Raw genomic sequence first — 16,844 nt, 5'->3', positions numbered from 1 at the left:
GCTGTTGGAGTCATTTTGTCTCCTTTGCCAGGTATATTTGATCAAGCAATTCATATCTTCCATTCGCTGATATGTACAACACTTAATTTGCATAAAATTTGTATAAAAACCCAATACCTGTTTCAGTGTGTAAGGAGTCATATCTCAATACACTATGCCACTGAGGTTTCTTTCGGCATGTTTTATGGGTCAAAAATTGGTATCAAAATTGGTATCTTTCGTTATGTTTGCTATAAAATCAACAATGAAAATCTGAAATTGATACTTACAACCAAGATACTTGCTAAGCTGGTTTCCACAACAAATATTAAGGTATATCTTAGCTGAGATTGCATACTAAAGACTAATACATTAAGGGTTCAAGGCTGAAGGATAATGTTTTTTCGTTATATTAAATGTGAAATATTTCATTGAAAGCAAACATGACCACCCGATATCAACTATAGCCACATAAATGGATGCCACAAATACATTGAGTCGTATCTTAATCCACCAAGCATTCTTGATATCTATTTTGTTGTGTTTGGTCAGGTTTTAACGGTTGCAGGGTTTTCATTGCTTGTTTTCTGAACTGGAAAAAATCTTACTTCTAATGGGGGGATTTTATCCCACATTGCCGCTATATGGTTTCCTAAAACATTACACCGTATCTTAATTATCCAGCTTCTTTGACACAAAGTTGTGTGTGTTTGGTCTGTTGGAGAGGACATGGGATTCACATTTTATTCACATATATTGTCAAACCATCCATTTAAATTAAATGATAATGAACTGTATCTTTCCATACAACATCAATGGTAATTTTATCATTTTCCAATTGACCACAATAAATGAGCTTCAATTATTCGAGGCGAATTTGCTGAGAATGCATTTCGCACTTGCATAAAAGTGACTTGTTTGATCATCTTTGAGCCAACCTGAGTCATCCTGTCTTGTTTTCTTTGCACCAACTTAGTCACTCAGATCATTTTAAGGAGGATCTTTAACATTGCTGCCCTTTAAATATATGACCGCAAGTGGGTGTAGCAGAGGCCTTCTATGAATACCTTTATCATTGCAGGCATGGTTTTCTGATTTGACAATGAAAATAGTTGTCTTTTGCCACTTATGACAACCAGTTTTAATGTCATCCGTCAGACGTTGTACCTTAAGCTTTACAACCTCATGCTGCAAACAAGTCTCTAGTTTCGCTATAGTGTCATTGCATTACAATCAACCATATTAGTAAGGTGTGAGTTGCTCTTTACCAATTAAGCATTCTTAAGACCTATTTTGATGAGTATGGTCATGTTTTATCCAGTTGCAGAATTTGAATCTCCAGTTATCTGACCTGAAAAAACTTCCAAGAACATTACAAAAGAGGGAGTTTATCTGATAATGCGAATAATGGTTTCAAAATATTTAATCATGTTTCTATTTATTGAGTAGCTCACAAGACCAACTTTTGTGTCTTTTGATACATTTGAAGGTCAATTGCATATAAACTGTACAATCCAACATATATCAAAAGTGAAGTCAAAACATCATCGATGCCCTAAAAAGAGTCGCAAAACAGGCATGTAGCCTTAACTTATAACGTCATTGATCATCTTTGAGATTGATTCTTAATCTTTGGCAGCATTTTAGGTATAGAGGAACACACTTTTCCCATTACATGAACTGTTTACGTACCGTTTATCATTTGGTGGCACATTTATAATACTTATCTGTAACAATGTACCAAAATAGTCATTTACAAGTTTTCGACCAGAACTGTAAGATTCGGTAAGATTCTGACACAACATCATCTTCATCGCTTTTGTTATTAGCAGGGCCATTTATATTGGCAGTTGCTTGCTATACTATAGAACCAGAAAATACAAATGTCACAGCCAGTTGAGTTAAAGAGCGCCTGTAACTTCCTGTGGAATATGGAGGGTCACCTGTACATCCATTAGGAATGAATTTATGCACATCTGAAGGAGCTGGTTAGCCTTGACTAAAAGTTAAAGTGAAAAGCGATTTGACTGATTCATTTTTCAGCCAACCAAAGTCACGAAATCCGTTTGACACCTTGGATCTTTGTTCACTATACCGTTCCTTATTTATATATATAAAGTTACGTGAAGTAAAGTAAGCCTTTATTGAAGTCGTATCCCAATTGGGATCTTGATCATAAAGTACAATAAAGGTTTTGAAAAATCAACAACAAACGAGTATTAAAAAAGAGATATATATGTATTAATCTGAATATCTATATGCGTATATTACATGTTCATCAATATTTTACTTTTTTCATTTTTTCTTGTCTAAGTTATATATGTGTGTGCCAGTTGTTACGCTCGTTATTTTTAGAAGCTGTTTAAGTGTGTTGCGGCCCAAATGGCTAGCATGTAGCCCACTGCACCATAGCAAGACAAAACATGGGCACCTAGCAGTTGTAGCTCTTTGTCTCCATACATTTTTGGGTGTTGGTATGTTTCTTTTCATAGTCCAATAAAAGCTTGTACAAGTCATCAAAACAGTACAGGTTAGTCTGCAATGTACTTATGATTTCATTCCGATACACAAGGAAAAATGCACATACTCATCAGTATAGAACTTTTATGTCAGGTAGTAGATTAGAACTAGTGAAAAAGATTGCTTTTGGAGGAGCAAGGTGTATATATGTTTAATTATAAAAACAACAAAAATCAAATTAAATATTGGTAATATTTTACTGCAATTAAACTGTTCAAAGTGCTTTGGTGGGTGTCAAGCGCAAACATTTGTATTCTTGATGCCCCTACGGATGACTGTTTTGCAGATACTATAAAATTGTTTGCAGTATGAAGGTTGCGAAGCTAAGGGTAGAACTTCAAAGGGATAACATGAAAGTATCTTTACTGTCATAAAAGAATCATGTAAATGGATGGTTTGACAATTTATAGGAGTGAAAATGTGAAATCCATGACCTCTCAGACGGACCCAAACACATACAACCTCGTGTCAAAGATTCTAGATTAATTAAAGTATGGTGTGATGTTTTAGTAAACCATTATAGCTGCAATTAAAATTAAGATTTTTCCAGTGCAGAAAACAAGCAATAAAACCCTGCGACCAATAAAACCTGACCAAACACAACAAAATAGGTCTCAAGAATGCCTGATGGGTTTAGATACGACTCAATATTTTTGTTACATCCATCTGTGTGGCCATAGTTGATATTGGGTGGTCATGTTGGCTTTCGATGAAATATTTCACATTTAATATAACGAAAGAAACTTATCCTTCAGCCTTAAACCTTACTGTATTAGTCTCTAGTATGCAATCTCAGCTAAGATATACCTTGATATTGTTGTGGAACCTCTTAGCAACTATCTTGGGTTGTAAGCATCAATTTCAGATTTTCATTGTTGATTTTATAGCGAATATAACAAAAGATACCAATTTTTGACCCGTAAAACATGCCGACAGACACCAAACTCAGTGGCAATTTAGTGTATTGAGATATGACTCCTTACACACTGAAACAGGTATTTGGATTTTTATGAAATTTTTATGCAAATTAAGGTTGTACATGTCAGCCAATGAAAGATATGAATTGCTTGACCAAATATACCTGGCAAAGGACACTAAAATGACTCCAACAGCTTCTCATTGAGCTGAGATATATGACATTTTAATTTTTTTTGAGTTCGTTTTGGCAGCCATCTTATTTTTATGCAAATAAGGGTTATAAATGTCAGGCAATGAAAGATATGAGTTCCTTAACCCCATTTACCTGGCAAAGGAGACCACAATGACTCCAACAGCTTCTCATGGAGCTGAGATATGGCATTTTACCTGTTTTGGAGGTGATTTTGGCAGCCATCTTGGATTTTTATGCAAATTAAGAGTTGCACATGTTGGGCAATGAAAGAAATGAATTCCTTGGCCCTGTTTACCTGGCAAATGACACCAAAATCACTTTGATAACATTTCATAGAGCTGAGATATTACCATTTACATGTTTTGGCGGCCATCTTGGCGGCCATCTTGAATATATTAAAATGCCCAAGGATGCCAGGGTGGCATCATGCAGATCCTGATTCAGTAGGCTTTGAAGATACAGAAACCACCGAGAACCATTGTGGGGCCGAAATTTTTGGGTTCGACCAAAAATCAGGGTTTCGGCACCAGACTACTAATACAAAACAATGCGCTTACCTTGTCCAGATCATATAGGCCTTGTTCTCTATACTTTCGTAAATATATACGTCGCCGTTGGAACGCCAAGGGTAAAACATTAAAATGAAAATATTCAACGCCATTTCCCAAATCCCAAGCGAATCGTGCGGTGACTAAGGAAAATTTCGATGTGGTGAAAGGCCGACTTAATATCGAACGTTATTAAATAGTTGATAGCACAACAAATTTAACTTGCAACCTGCACTGACCGTGTCTCACTGCTACCAACAGTGGGTTAACAATATGCGGTTTAGTCAGCGGTTTCGAAATACAAGCTTTAGCAATCAACTTACTTATTTCGACAGATATAAAAATCGCTATGTTTAATAACTGATGCATTGTTTCTCAATTCATTTGACGGTGGAACTTCCCTAAGCGGAAATTTATAGCCGAGATCGATTTACTCAGGAACAAAACTACTCGCACCTGCTGATCCTGGGCTACCTTTCTATTATACCTTACTGGTGCATTTGTTGCTGACTTTGTCAAAGTTAATTCGGTGATAATCTGGTGACAGCGTCCACAGATTAGTAATTAACCCTTGCTTGCTTTGGCGCATTAGGCAACCAAACGCATTTGATAATAAACGCAATAAAGTAACAAAACTTCGCGTAAGATTATCAAAGGACAAATACGTGACACGGAAAGGAGAAAAAGAAATCGTTATAAAACCAGTGCTAACATAATACCAAGACATCAAAGGTTGGCCGTATAAATCTTTATTGGCGATACATATCATAATAAGGTTGCATTTACTAATATCTATGAAGGGTGGGGAGAGATTCAAAAAAATGTTCTCAGATTTTTTCAAGTACCCCCTTCACAAATCCACAATGTGTTCAAGTCCCCCCTTTGACTTAACATAATTTTGAAGTCCTCCTCCCCCCTCAAAGGGCTAAATGTGGCCGATATAGTACTTCGTACAAATATATCAAATCATAATACATGGGGTCAATTGGGGAAACTATTGATATTTTCCAATAAATAAGATAGATCTCTACATTTATATGTGCGTGACATTATAAATGTATTTTGCTTGAAGTGGCAGTTAATAGTGCACGTGTGTATAAAAAACCCTTGATTTTTGGATAACATGTTGACTCACTATGCATAGAAGTATATGAGATAGCTATGAAGGCGTATTTCCCAATATAAAAGTAGCAATAAATGCTCATCTATAGATGTGTGATAACTGATATAAATGTACTTGATCAACATGGGGTGTTTACAGAGTGCACACGTTTACAAGAAATTTAATTGAGAAATTTCGCCGAAAATGTTTATCCACTATACATGTGAGTGGGGTCTATGACAAACTGTGAATAATTTTTTCCCAATACAAAACTAGCAATGTTTGTGCATATAACAATTGACATTATTATATTTGATTAGAAGAGGGTGGTTACCCATGCATGTATGTGCAAGAAATTTGATTCTGGAAATTCGCCAAAAATTTTGATCCACTATACATTGTAGTCTATGAGGAAACCATGAATAACTTTTTTACAATACAAAACTAGCTAAATCTGTGTATTTGACCCTTGATTATTGATATCAATGTGCGATTGGACTAGGGTGGTTACAGGTGCATGTGTGAGCAAGAAATTTGATTTTGGAATTTCACTAAAATATTGATTCATCTAGCATTGTAGTCCGTGAGGAAACATGAATAATTTTGCCCATTACAAAACTGGCTAAATCTGTGTATTTTAGGTGTTTGATTATTGATATTAATATACGTGATTAGATTAGAATGGTTAAAGGTTCATCTTAGTGCAGGAAATTTGATTTGCGAATTTCACTGAAAATGTTGATCCACTATACATTGTAGTCTATGACGAAACTACGAATAGCACAGACGTTACCAAAAAGTTATTTAAAGGTTGTTTGGCCTGAAGCTTCCAGTTGCTCTTTATGACACTATGCACTAGTCTAAATGGTTTGTATCTGTCAAGTCTTCAAAAAATATAAATGTACGTACGGCCACATGAACATTTGACACCTACCTAGACCCAATATATTTTCAATTGGAGAATGTTATCAAATAAGTTATCTCCCAAATTGCTATGGAAAGGTTGAGGTGAATGTTTTAGTCATTATATAGAGGCCAGCTTTGTGCAACAGACGGATTGAGTAAGTAGAAATAATGACAACATAAATCCTTTGCCTCAAGGTGGCTGCTTGGATCATCAATAAATTGTTTACTATTATACCCTAAAACGTTCGCCCAAAGGGTGCGCCGAAAAAGGCAATGCAAGGAAATGAAGTTGCCACAAGGTATTTGAAAGGAATTTGATATTCAATAAATTTTCAACGCCCTACCCCAGCAATGTCAATTTTTTTCAGAACCTCTGGCATTTTGTCAAGTTTTTAAAGTCCCCTAAGTCTTCCCCCTAAATGTTTTCAGATATTTCTTAACCCGGTTTAAATGTTACCTGTTCTGTAAAGGCTAACCATCGATATTGGCAATGCGGATGATGTGCCACTCGAAGTCTTGAAAACTCTCCTATGGTTAAGCCTTGGACCCCAAGATATAATATATGTACGTCGACATTGAGAACTAGGATAGGAATTCCTCGTAAACGATAAGTTCTTAATGGCAGATGTCAATCATAGAGTCACATCGTTTATTGAGTGACTGTTTCAAGGTCATAATTTCGCTTGCTCATGACAATTAAAAGTCTCCCTCTTTTGGCTGGAGATCATAACATCCTATTTGCACATTGCTTTTGTGTACACTATAGCAAAGATTTTATGTGTGTCTTTGGTCAAGTTGTGTTTTACAGTGTCCACGGCACGTCATCATCATAGCTGTGCAAAGTTAAAAAGAATACTCTGTCACGTAAATTTACCGTTGTGCTCGAGAATGACACCCACCATTTGTTTATCATTGTGGGATGAATATGAATTCTCCTGTCAGTAACTCTCATGTTTGATGAAGATATCCCTCAACTGTCGCGTCGAAGAACTTTCAATCAAAATCAGAGCAGTGATGACGTGCTTGATGAGATTTGTAGGTCTGCCAACAATGCCAATCCAATTTGAAGCAGGGCGGAAAATATACCTACATGATTGTATATAAGGGAATAATGCAAAATAATAATTTCATTCTTATATGCATCGTAAATTCTGTGAAAAATTGTTGGCCATGTTTTCTTCTCTCATGAAATCATTAAAGGGGGATTGTGGCGGATATATTGCTATGTCTGTTGCATTCTAGGTGGCCATAGCAATGGTGTACGCTTTTATCAAGAGCGCCATCACTGCTCGGAATGTAGTCGGGGATCAAACTGCGGATAAATATCGACCTCGGATTATCAAAAGTCATTTGCAAGATAAGGGTCTTGCGATAGGTCTAGTCATAAACTGATTGAATTAGGGAGGCATCATGGGCCAGTGGCAATAGCAGTGGACACACGATCACAGGATGGTGAGTTCGAGCACCGGCATGGCCATGGTGTTGTGTCCTTGAGCAAGGCACTTTATTCCTCATTGTTCCTCCCCACCCAGGAGTGATGGGTACCTGGTAGGACAGTGGTTGTAATGTGTGTGTTCAGCTCTGCTGCGCTTATTGGCTGCACATGTGAGCTGTACTTTGCTCCCAAAGGGGTTGAGTGGTATCATATTAGGTCCTGTGACCAGGGGTAATAATAATTGTAAAGCGCCTTGAGCGCTATATAAGAACCCAATATTATTATTATTATTATTATTATTATTATATTGATAGATTATATGAAACTTACGCATACTAAACGCACACCCTGTTCTCCCATTTCATGTAACGTTGCACGAAAGCTAGCTTTCCGGTCACTAAAAAATAAATGCTCTTGAAAAGGTCAACCTACCCTACAAAGCTCCTGTAAAAGAGGACCTTACTTGTGTCAATATGCGATAATATCATGGCAATTACCGTACAACTTTTCTCGATTAATAGCTTAGTTGACTATACTTATTTTGCACAGTATCAACCGTTAAATACGGCAAAAACTTTTATAGGGGTTTTATAGGGGTTTTACAGAGGAAATGAATTTTCTCTCTTGTTTGTTCCAGTTTATGGGTAGAGTTTATGTATAGGATAAAGCCCGAGTACGAGGGTTTTATCCGACTTAAAAACTATCGCCCCTAACTGATATATTTTCGTTTTCGATGTGTTTACGTCAACCGTCCCCTTTGTCAATGTAACATGTTTAGGATATGAATTAAAACTTTTATTTGTGAAATAGCCTTCCAATGTAATGGAACATCCTATAAATGCCCTAGGGCACATTATATAAATGCCCTAGGGCACAGCAGATTTTGTGTTGCAGCTGGTTTCCGCTGTGTTACCAAATTTGAATATTAAAACGTACCAGATGTCTACAGAATTTGACATGTTCACTTTTGATTGGACAGTACTTTACTACGGCGCTGTCATTCGTTTCTGGAATTTGGTGACCAAGGCTTTACGAGTAAACATAACACCCTGAATTTAGCACTCTGATTGGTCAATCAACGGTAGATAGTTTTTAAGAATTGTTAAGTGAGTTTTGACGGGTACATGAAGTTCATATGATTGTATGGCCTTAGATGAAAATTGACGAACGAAAAAGTACTAGCATGGCAAAATGAAAGCATTTGACAATACAACGGCCCTCCACATTGAATTACACGTACGCCGCTCCATTCGTATGCTGCTTAAAACGCCAAAGTTTTAAACAAAGTCGCTGTTACTCCTGTTCCTTATTTTGTTAATATGATGAAGTTGTGGCCTGGCACTAAATTTTGTAAAATAATCTTGAAATTCTACAGTGTTCGTCCATCAATGGCTGCATTGTGTACCAGAACACCCAACCCCTAGTTTGCACGTTTATGTCCACAAAAATCTAACTTGGTCGAGGGCGCTGCAGTGTGCATGGATAGGAAAACAAGAATAATGTCATGGTAAAATGAAATTATACGTTTGATTTTATTTTTATTATAAACCGATCTGAGAACAATAACAACATAAAAGAGTGGGTGGACATTAACTACATTTTGAGGCAGCGAAAATATAACATTTCTTCCGGTCGCTGGATAGAAGGCCTCGTGAAATGTGATGTTATCCATAATTTTTCGTGATTGTACGCTAACTGTGAATGATCGTTGAAAGCTTATTAAGGTAAATGCACCTCGAAAGTAAAAGACTTAAACTTTTGCTCAAACTTTCCCCGGTGAAACTTTCGACCATTCTCTTACCAAAGCAAGAATAAAAAGCAGGGGTCACCGTGCAAACTTTGGTACTAGAGAGGCGAATTACTCGCGATTTCTCGAAATTCGAAATTCAAGATGGCCGCCATCCCTGTGTTAACTCTATGAGGAAAAATAAAATTTTCAATTTTTGAAAAACTAAGACAGTGAAAACTTTTCTTTCGTCAAGAGCTTCAAAATGAGTCCCCACAAGTGGTAGGCCAGTAGAGAATTGATAAAATTTAAAGGCCCGAATTTCTGTCTCCGAGGTGCGTTCTACCTTAACCCATATTTTAGTCTCTTGTAATTTTGTTCTCGTTACTGCTGTAGTATGCAATTTATACTGTATATGCTACTGGACTTCACCGAGGGTGTGGTAGAGCTTCATGCTTTCATCAGCGACGTCTTTCTTCACTTTGGTGTCAGTACCATAGACGTAATGCTTGGACATGTCAGCCGAGAAGCGACTGGAGGGCGGTGATCGGCCGAGAGACTCGGCCAAGCTTCGCATCAGGACAGGACGATTACCACAACATATACCAAAGCACTGTATACCAAGTTCCCTGCATCGCTTGCCGAACTGGAATATGTCTTCACGAAGGCACGATGAGACTTCAGTGTCGTCTGGAAATAGTTTCCTTCCTGTGGGAAAACAATTTCGAACGTTACGCTACTGTGTTAGTTTTAATTCCATCTGAAACGGATACAGTCCGTTACCAATTTGAACAAACGAAGGAAAACAACGAAAAACGAAAGTTGACCTTCCATTTTATTCACGATCGGAAAACAAAACAGTTTAATGTTAATCAAATATTGAGTTAGAAATTTATTTCTCATATTTATAGGTCTATCATGAAGAGTTTCCAGGATTTTATCAATAAAGCAATAAATTGATCCATGATTTGCTTTAAACCTTACATCACGGTTTTTCAGGTAATGTAGGACATAAAAATATAAAACTAGGCCAACCTGCGACTTGCCCTATACATGTATCGCAAACCATGGATTCCGAAGTGTAATGTATTATTGTGATATGATAGAACCTTACTTTCGTTCCAAGTTTAGACAAATACTGTGGTTAGACATATTTATGATATATATATATATATATATTATATATATATATATATATATATATATATATATATATATATATATATATATATATATATATATATATATATAAATAATATATATATAATATAATATATATATATATATATATATATATATATATATATATATATATATATATATATATATATTCGAACCAATAACTATATGCGTTATTATAAATACTTCCTTTGACTTACCTGTTACAGGGTCAGTTAACATGAAAAATGTAGGCTGTTCTACTGTAGTTCTATACGGTACAGGTAAAGCGGCCAGTGGACCCTGAAAGAATTAAACATGATTTGTTCAATTCCGTGAACAATTCAAATATCCGCAAGATACATTATTTTTCAAAAGATAATGATAATGTACTTCATGAAAACGTGCTAACATATGGCAACTTTAATATCGACGAAAAGCATATTGTATCAGAATGGGTGTCTTTCATGATAAATTACCGAAAAGACACACCGAAGGCTAGTGTCTAATGCCAGCGTCACTCATGTAATGATCAGTATGATCTCTGCAAGAATACAATGTAGGCCGTTATAATATGTGTAGAACATTATTTCTGTCGGCATAACTTCGCCATCTGTCGGATTGTCATTGCGATTTCAATCGGTTGATTAAAAACGAAACATTACTCATGTAAATGCATAATTTCGTTTAATTGATGGTAAGATTTTTCATGGATTGAAGTGTCCGGAAATTATCGAAAGAGAAAGTGATATTCATAGGGCGTAGAGCATTTTCGATAACCTCTCCCATCTTCAAAGATAGCAGTACTAACTGTTTCGGCATACAAACAATTAGAAAAAATAGTGTATTTCAATACACCAGGCCACCGGCCTTTTGTTTCATATTACATGCCACAAAATGTAATATAAGGTCACAAGTCACATCTCAAAAGCACTTTTACATATAAAACCTGCCTCACACAAGAGGCCTATCTACAATCTGTTTCTTTTAATACCATTATGGATGTACTTAGCCAGACTAAAATCACGTACTTCTGCTTGTTTTTCATCAACTCAATAAATGTAACATAGTAGAAACATTTTCACTGTAGTATACAGGTAAGTATTCACTTCTTAAATCTTGTGGAAATTTACAAAGCAACAGAAAATGGCATTTATCGTCAACAACATCGTCTTTACAATATCTACGCAATTTCATTTGTCTTTCTATTTTGAGCCCCCGTCCTTTTACAATTTCTAATTTGCTTTCCGTCACACATCTGATTCTAGCTATCGCTGTTATCAAATGACTTTCTGGTAAGATATCAATGTATTTCTCTGGTTCTAACACTAACTATACTTAAAAATGAACAACATGTTTAAAAAGCATACAGACAATGTACCCTTACTTTACATGTTTTCCTGATTTCTTCCATTAAGGGCATCATAGTGGTAGGTCCACGACCACAATTCAGACCCACAACATCAGCACCAGCTTCTTCCAACTTCTTACAAGCCTCGGTTAAAGGCACCATATCAGCCGTGATTGCTTGGCCATTTTTGGTTGATACGACAAATGGCGCCAAGGTTATGACTGCTGGTAGACCTATGTGAGATAGTATGCTAGGAAGTATATTATTTTTATTACGTCATTGTTAGTACAGTGTCTTGCTCTAGATACTAAGACAGCATTCCTTCTAAGACCTAACTTTTAGGCATGCTTCCTATCACTGTTTATTTTAGCAACCAGAGATTAAATCTGCTAAGATAATTTGTCCATCATATGCCTTTCTCGTGACTCATAGACACTTTCTCCGCCAAAAGTGTTTTATCTTCAGGAAACCTCACCTTCCAAAATCAGAGACATTTCTACCCTCAAAAGAGATACTTCATGTCACTGGACTCTATGCACGATCTCTCACCAAATTGTTATGATTTAACGTTTAATATTAGTTTAGTAATGAAGTAGTCATCTTCAGTATTAGACGACTTCGTCTCCCTACTGCTTTCTCAGACCTGATCATATTCCAAACATCCTCTTCTTTGTTATCATATGCAGCTGTATTTTACAGTTAACCGTTTTAGACGCTTGACCTAGCCTTGCCCTTTTCTCAGTTGCGTTGTGCCATTGTAGTGATAAGAGAGGGTGTAGATTCAATTCAACATTAGGTTATTACATTCTCTACTACTTCAGAGTCTAACGCAGAAAGTATAACCTTGTTTTCTCAGGGCGTACGAGTTGACTGGAAAGATTTATCCCGTACCTTTGCCAAATTCCTTGATTGCTTTCAAAGCCAGCATAGCTTCACCAAAGTGTGCGTAGGTTTCACCCAAGATGAAATCAGCTCCAGCTTCTACGGCCCACTCAATCATTTCCTGTGTGGTTATTTCACAACTTTTCATAAGTTAGTGAAATTACAACATTATCCTTTACCTTTATATTTCAATCACTAAGTCTTGATATTGCACCAGTAAGCAACATGGTCTGCATAATAACAACCAGTATCATGCCATAAAACATGCACAAAAGCAATAAGTGTGATAATGTGGTCCGCATGTTTACTCCTGACACAGTGGTCACATTACAATATGCATCCACATATACTACATAGGGTGAGTAAGCCATGGTTACATATGTAATTTCTCAACTCTACACACTCTTCAACTAGCAATTTTTCTTTTAAACCTATTCCAAACTGCTAAAAGGTACAGTTGACAAACCACCTTATCTTTATTTGTGTTAACAACAGAAAATCCACTTCTACTTCTACCAACAATGTGGGTAGTCAAGCATTATTTATTTGCATTCAGGTTTAAGTAATATTGTAGCATATTAAAATCAGTGAGTACCACCAACTCAGTTTCAACTGCTCTCTCGTGGGAGGTTTCATGCTCTCTCTCTCTCTCTCTCTCTCTCTCTCTCTCTCTCTCTCTCTATATATATATATATATATATAGAGAGAGAGAGAGAGAGAGAGAGAGAGAGAGAGAGAGAGAGAGAGAGAGAGAGAGAGAGAGAGAGAGAGAGAGAGACGGATGGATGGGTGGGTGGATGGATAGATAAAGATATCGATATCGATGGATACTTTTTTAATACTTGAATAGTGTTATCACAATAATTTTGGGGGTAAAACAAACTGATTAAACAGAAAACTGAAAACCATACCTTGAACATTTTCCATATTTCTTCCTTTCTTGCCTCGTTTTCTGGCTGATACATATTTGTATTGCAAATATTGCCAGCCATCAGTGTGCCTGTGCTATCAGCAACCTCCCGAGCCATTTTAAGGGCTGCCCTATTCATCTGTTCCAATGAATCTTCGACTCCCTTGAGGCGTGCCTTAATACGTGTAGCATAATACTATGGAATATGAACACAGGAGAGCATTTGGTAAACTGTGGAACACTCGAAAGAACTACAAAAGGAACCAGTCTGAGCATCCTTTATCTGGCATCTATTAAATAAAAGCAGTATGAGTGATTTGATGCTATCGAGCGATGAGACCCCTGATAACGAACTCCAAATTCCGTCAAAGAAAGAAATATCTAAAGAACGCGAGGAAAACAAACAGTTCAAGAGGGAACCTGCAGAGGGCTTATTGAACTAATAAAGCTAAACTTTCAGAGATCACACCGCATACTGTCGCAGGAAGCCCTGTCCTTTTTGAATCCGAAACTTTCATGTGATTGGGGTTTATGCATGTTGAGATGTGTTTATGTCTGTTGTTGTAAGAAACGCGATTTTGGATATTTGGATGGTGAAGTAATATTGGTTCAATCTGCAAATGTAAGCTCATCTGCCTTTCTTTTTAAGTTATACACTTTTTATGAGTAATTTTGTAATATTGCAACATTCAGCAATAGGGCACCTAACACTCCTGAGAAATTTGAAAAATATTAAGATCCAATTATCCCAACTTAGTTCCAATCGCGTTATGAGAAAAAGGAGTTGTCATATCAACGAACAGCATTTCTGACGTGTCCATTCACAGTTACTATTAACATCATATGCGCCTCGAAAGTGAAAGACTTTTGCTCAAACTTTCCTCAATGAAACTTTCGACCATTCTCTTACGAACGCATGAATAAAATTCAGGGGTCAAGGTGCAAAATTTTGTACTAGAATGACAAATTAACTAAGATTTCCCGATATTTGAAATGCAAAATAGCTGCCATCTGGTCCTTGTGCTTACTCTATTGGGAAAATAAAATTTCCGATTTTCGAAAATCTAGGCCGGGAAAAACTTTCCTTTCATCAAGAGCTTTAAATGATCCCCCATTAGTGGTGGATCAGTAGAGAATCGATAAAATTTGAAAGCCCGAATTTGTGTCCCCGGGGCGCTTTCTACCTTAAATAATTTCAACTATAATTTTGAATCAATCGAAATTCATAAAAAGAAAAGTTTACATTCTCCAAAAAACACGGTTGGAACTAATTTGGGATAATTTAATTTTCATATATTGCAAAATTTTCAAAAGTGTTAGGTGCCATATAGCTGAATGTTGCAAGACCGCAAATTACTCATAAAAACAAGTGTGTAATATAAAAAGAAAAGCAGATGAGATAACATTTGTACATTAAATCAACATTACTTCACCATCCAATTGTCCGAAATTAGTTCCAATCGTTTTCAAACTTATTACCACGGTGACTGCTTATAAATAAGTCTTCAAGGCAGCCACTTGTTTATGAGTAGGCTAACACTACCGTGTAAGGGACTGCTGAAAGGTTAAGCCACTTGGAAAACAAAAGTTCTTTAAGGTACGCATTCGAGGATTAAAATTGACAAATCCATGACAAGGTCCTGACTATTTGTTTTTGAACACACAGTTGACTTATCTTTTTGCCGATATTTGCCTAAAGAGGAATACAGCTCTGTCTGTCTTACTGTCTGTTGATTATTGCAGGAAAAGCAGATAATATAGATCAGATATAAAAGTAAAACTGAGATACCTATAACAGTCGTACAAAATAGTACATGGGTTTGTAGCAACTGTTCCATGCAAAAACTCTTATTTCTAATGTTGACTTCTTGACATCTTTCACCTAGTACATACCGTATAGGCGAGCACCACGTCACTTCCGTTGTGAACGAAATCCCTGTAAGCACTCCTCACAACCTCTGGACGGTAGAGGACCACCTCTGGCACTGCTGTACCGGGCTGTAAATATCCCAACCTCTCCAGGTGAAACGAATATCCCTCCGCGATGATTACCGACTCTCCATCGTCAAGTCGTTCCAACAACCCTGTAATCGAAGTATGATGTTTGTCAAGATGAATAAAGATATTATTAAAAGAAATATTGGAATATGGACACGTGGTCGTTTGCACCACATCAAACTTCACATCAAACCATGACATCATTCACTTTGGTCAGCCGATTCCATAAGTTACAACTGAAACCCCCAATTTTAACCACAGTAGCGTCTTTCTGACTGTGAAACTAGACGAAATGGTATCCATTGTATCAATCAAAAAATGTAAATCAAGGCATGATTAGGTTTGGAGAACAATGACAGTGAGTTGTATCATGGTCAGATCATCCGTCGTACTCATTTTCTTTTTTCTTTTTTTCTTTTCTTTTGTTTAACGCGTTGAAACTTGACTTTCTATAGGGGAAAATACTATGGTCGTTTGAGGGAAACCTGCCGAGAAAACCGTGACGTCAACAGTGTTCGGTTTTAAGAAGGGAGAAGCTATAAGGGAACTGTAGTAGGGATAAGTTTGGTCAAAGAAATGTACACTTAGCAGAATAGACAAGGGGTGTTACATCATACTGAGCTTCCATAAATAGCTTCCGTCCTTTCTTTACATTTTCTATTATTTTTTTTCAAATTAACTAAAATAAGTTAATATGCGACGTTAAGAAGAACTTTCCTCAGACAAACTTAGAAACCATTCTCTTTTGTAATCAATAATTTAAATCATTGGTCACCGTGCAAAGTTTGGGATAAAATGAACGAATTCCTTCAAATTAAGTGATTTCGAAATTCAAAATATCTGTATTAACTCTAAGCAGGAAGTATAAATTTGTCCAGTGGCACTTAAAAATATTAATCAAGGCTGATGAAACTTCATTTTCTCCATGGGCATTAATACGAGTACACATCAACAACCGACCACTGAGGTATTGTGAAATTCTACCTTTAACTTAGTACGCTAGTGTGGTTCATGCCATGGACGTACTTTTGAAACTAATAACTAAAGTTTTTCAAAAAGACTCGATCTTACCTTTGACCTTCCCAGCCATCTCAACGCGAACTCTTCACTGTTTGTGATCAGAGCGTCACTCATAAATCACAAGATAAGATAACTCTGCCATAGACACAAACAACTGTTACGTAACTTAAAATGGATTCAGCAGAGATGGAACAAAGT

At 36.6% G+C, this 16,844-nt stretch overlaps 1 protein-coding gene across 2 annotated transcripts in view; it reads right to left on the bottom strand.

Annotated features, from left to right (window-relative positions):
- Positions 1-16,844, bottom strand: part of LOC139142401 (betaine--homocysteine S-methyltransferase 1-like) — a 97,154-nt gene that overhangs the window by 78,329 nt on the left and 1,981 nt on the right. The window contains exons 2-8 of one of the 2 annotated variants that reach the window (XM_070712322.1): positions 16,698-16,781; positions 15,522-15,712; positions 13,630-13,824; positions 12,728-12,839; positions 11,873-12,069; positions 10,707-10,788; positions 9,120-10,035 (exon numbers count right to left, since the gene is read on the bottom strand). In XM_070712322.1, coding sequence (XP_070568423.1) covers positions 9,746-10,035; positions 10,707-10,788; positions 11,873-12,069; positions 12,728-12,839; positions 13,630-13,824; positions 15,522-15,712; positions 16,698-16,716 — 1,086 coding nt within the window. In that variant the 5' untranslated portion in view covers positions 16,717-16,781 and the 3' untranslated portion in view covers positions 9,120-9,745. Of the gene's footprint in view, positions 1-9,119; positions 10,036-10,706; positions 10,789-11,872; positions 12,070-12,727; positions 12,840-13,629; positions 13,825-15,521; positions 15,713-16,697; positions 16,782-16,844 lie in introns of those variants that run through there. The other variant, XM_070712324.1, reaches the window with a different exon arrangement.

Source organism: Ptychodera flava, chromosome 10, assembly GCF_041260155.1.
Source record: "Ptychodera flava strain L36383 chromosome 10, AS_Pfla_20210202, whole genome shotgun sequence".
NCBI classification, from domain to species: Eukaryota; Metazoa; Hemichordata; class Enteropneusta; family Ptychoderidae; genus Ptychodera; species Ptychodera flava.
Note: the sequence above shows the minus strand (reverse complement) of the source record. Positions and strands in the feature narration are given on the sequence as shown.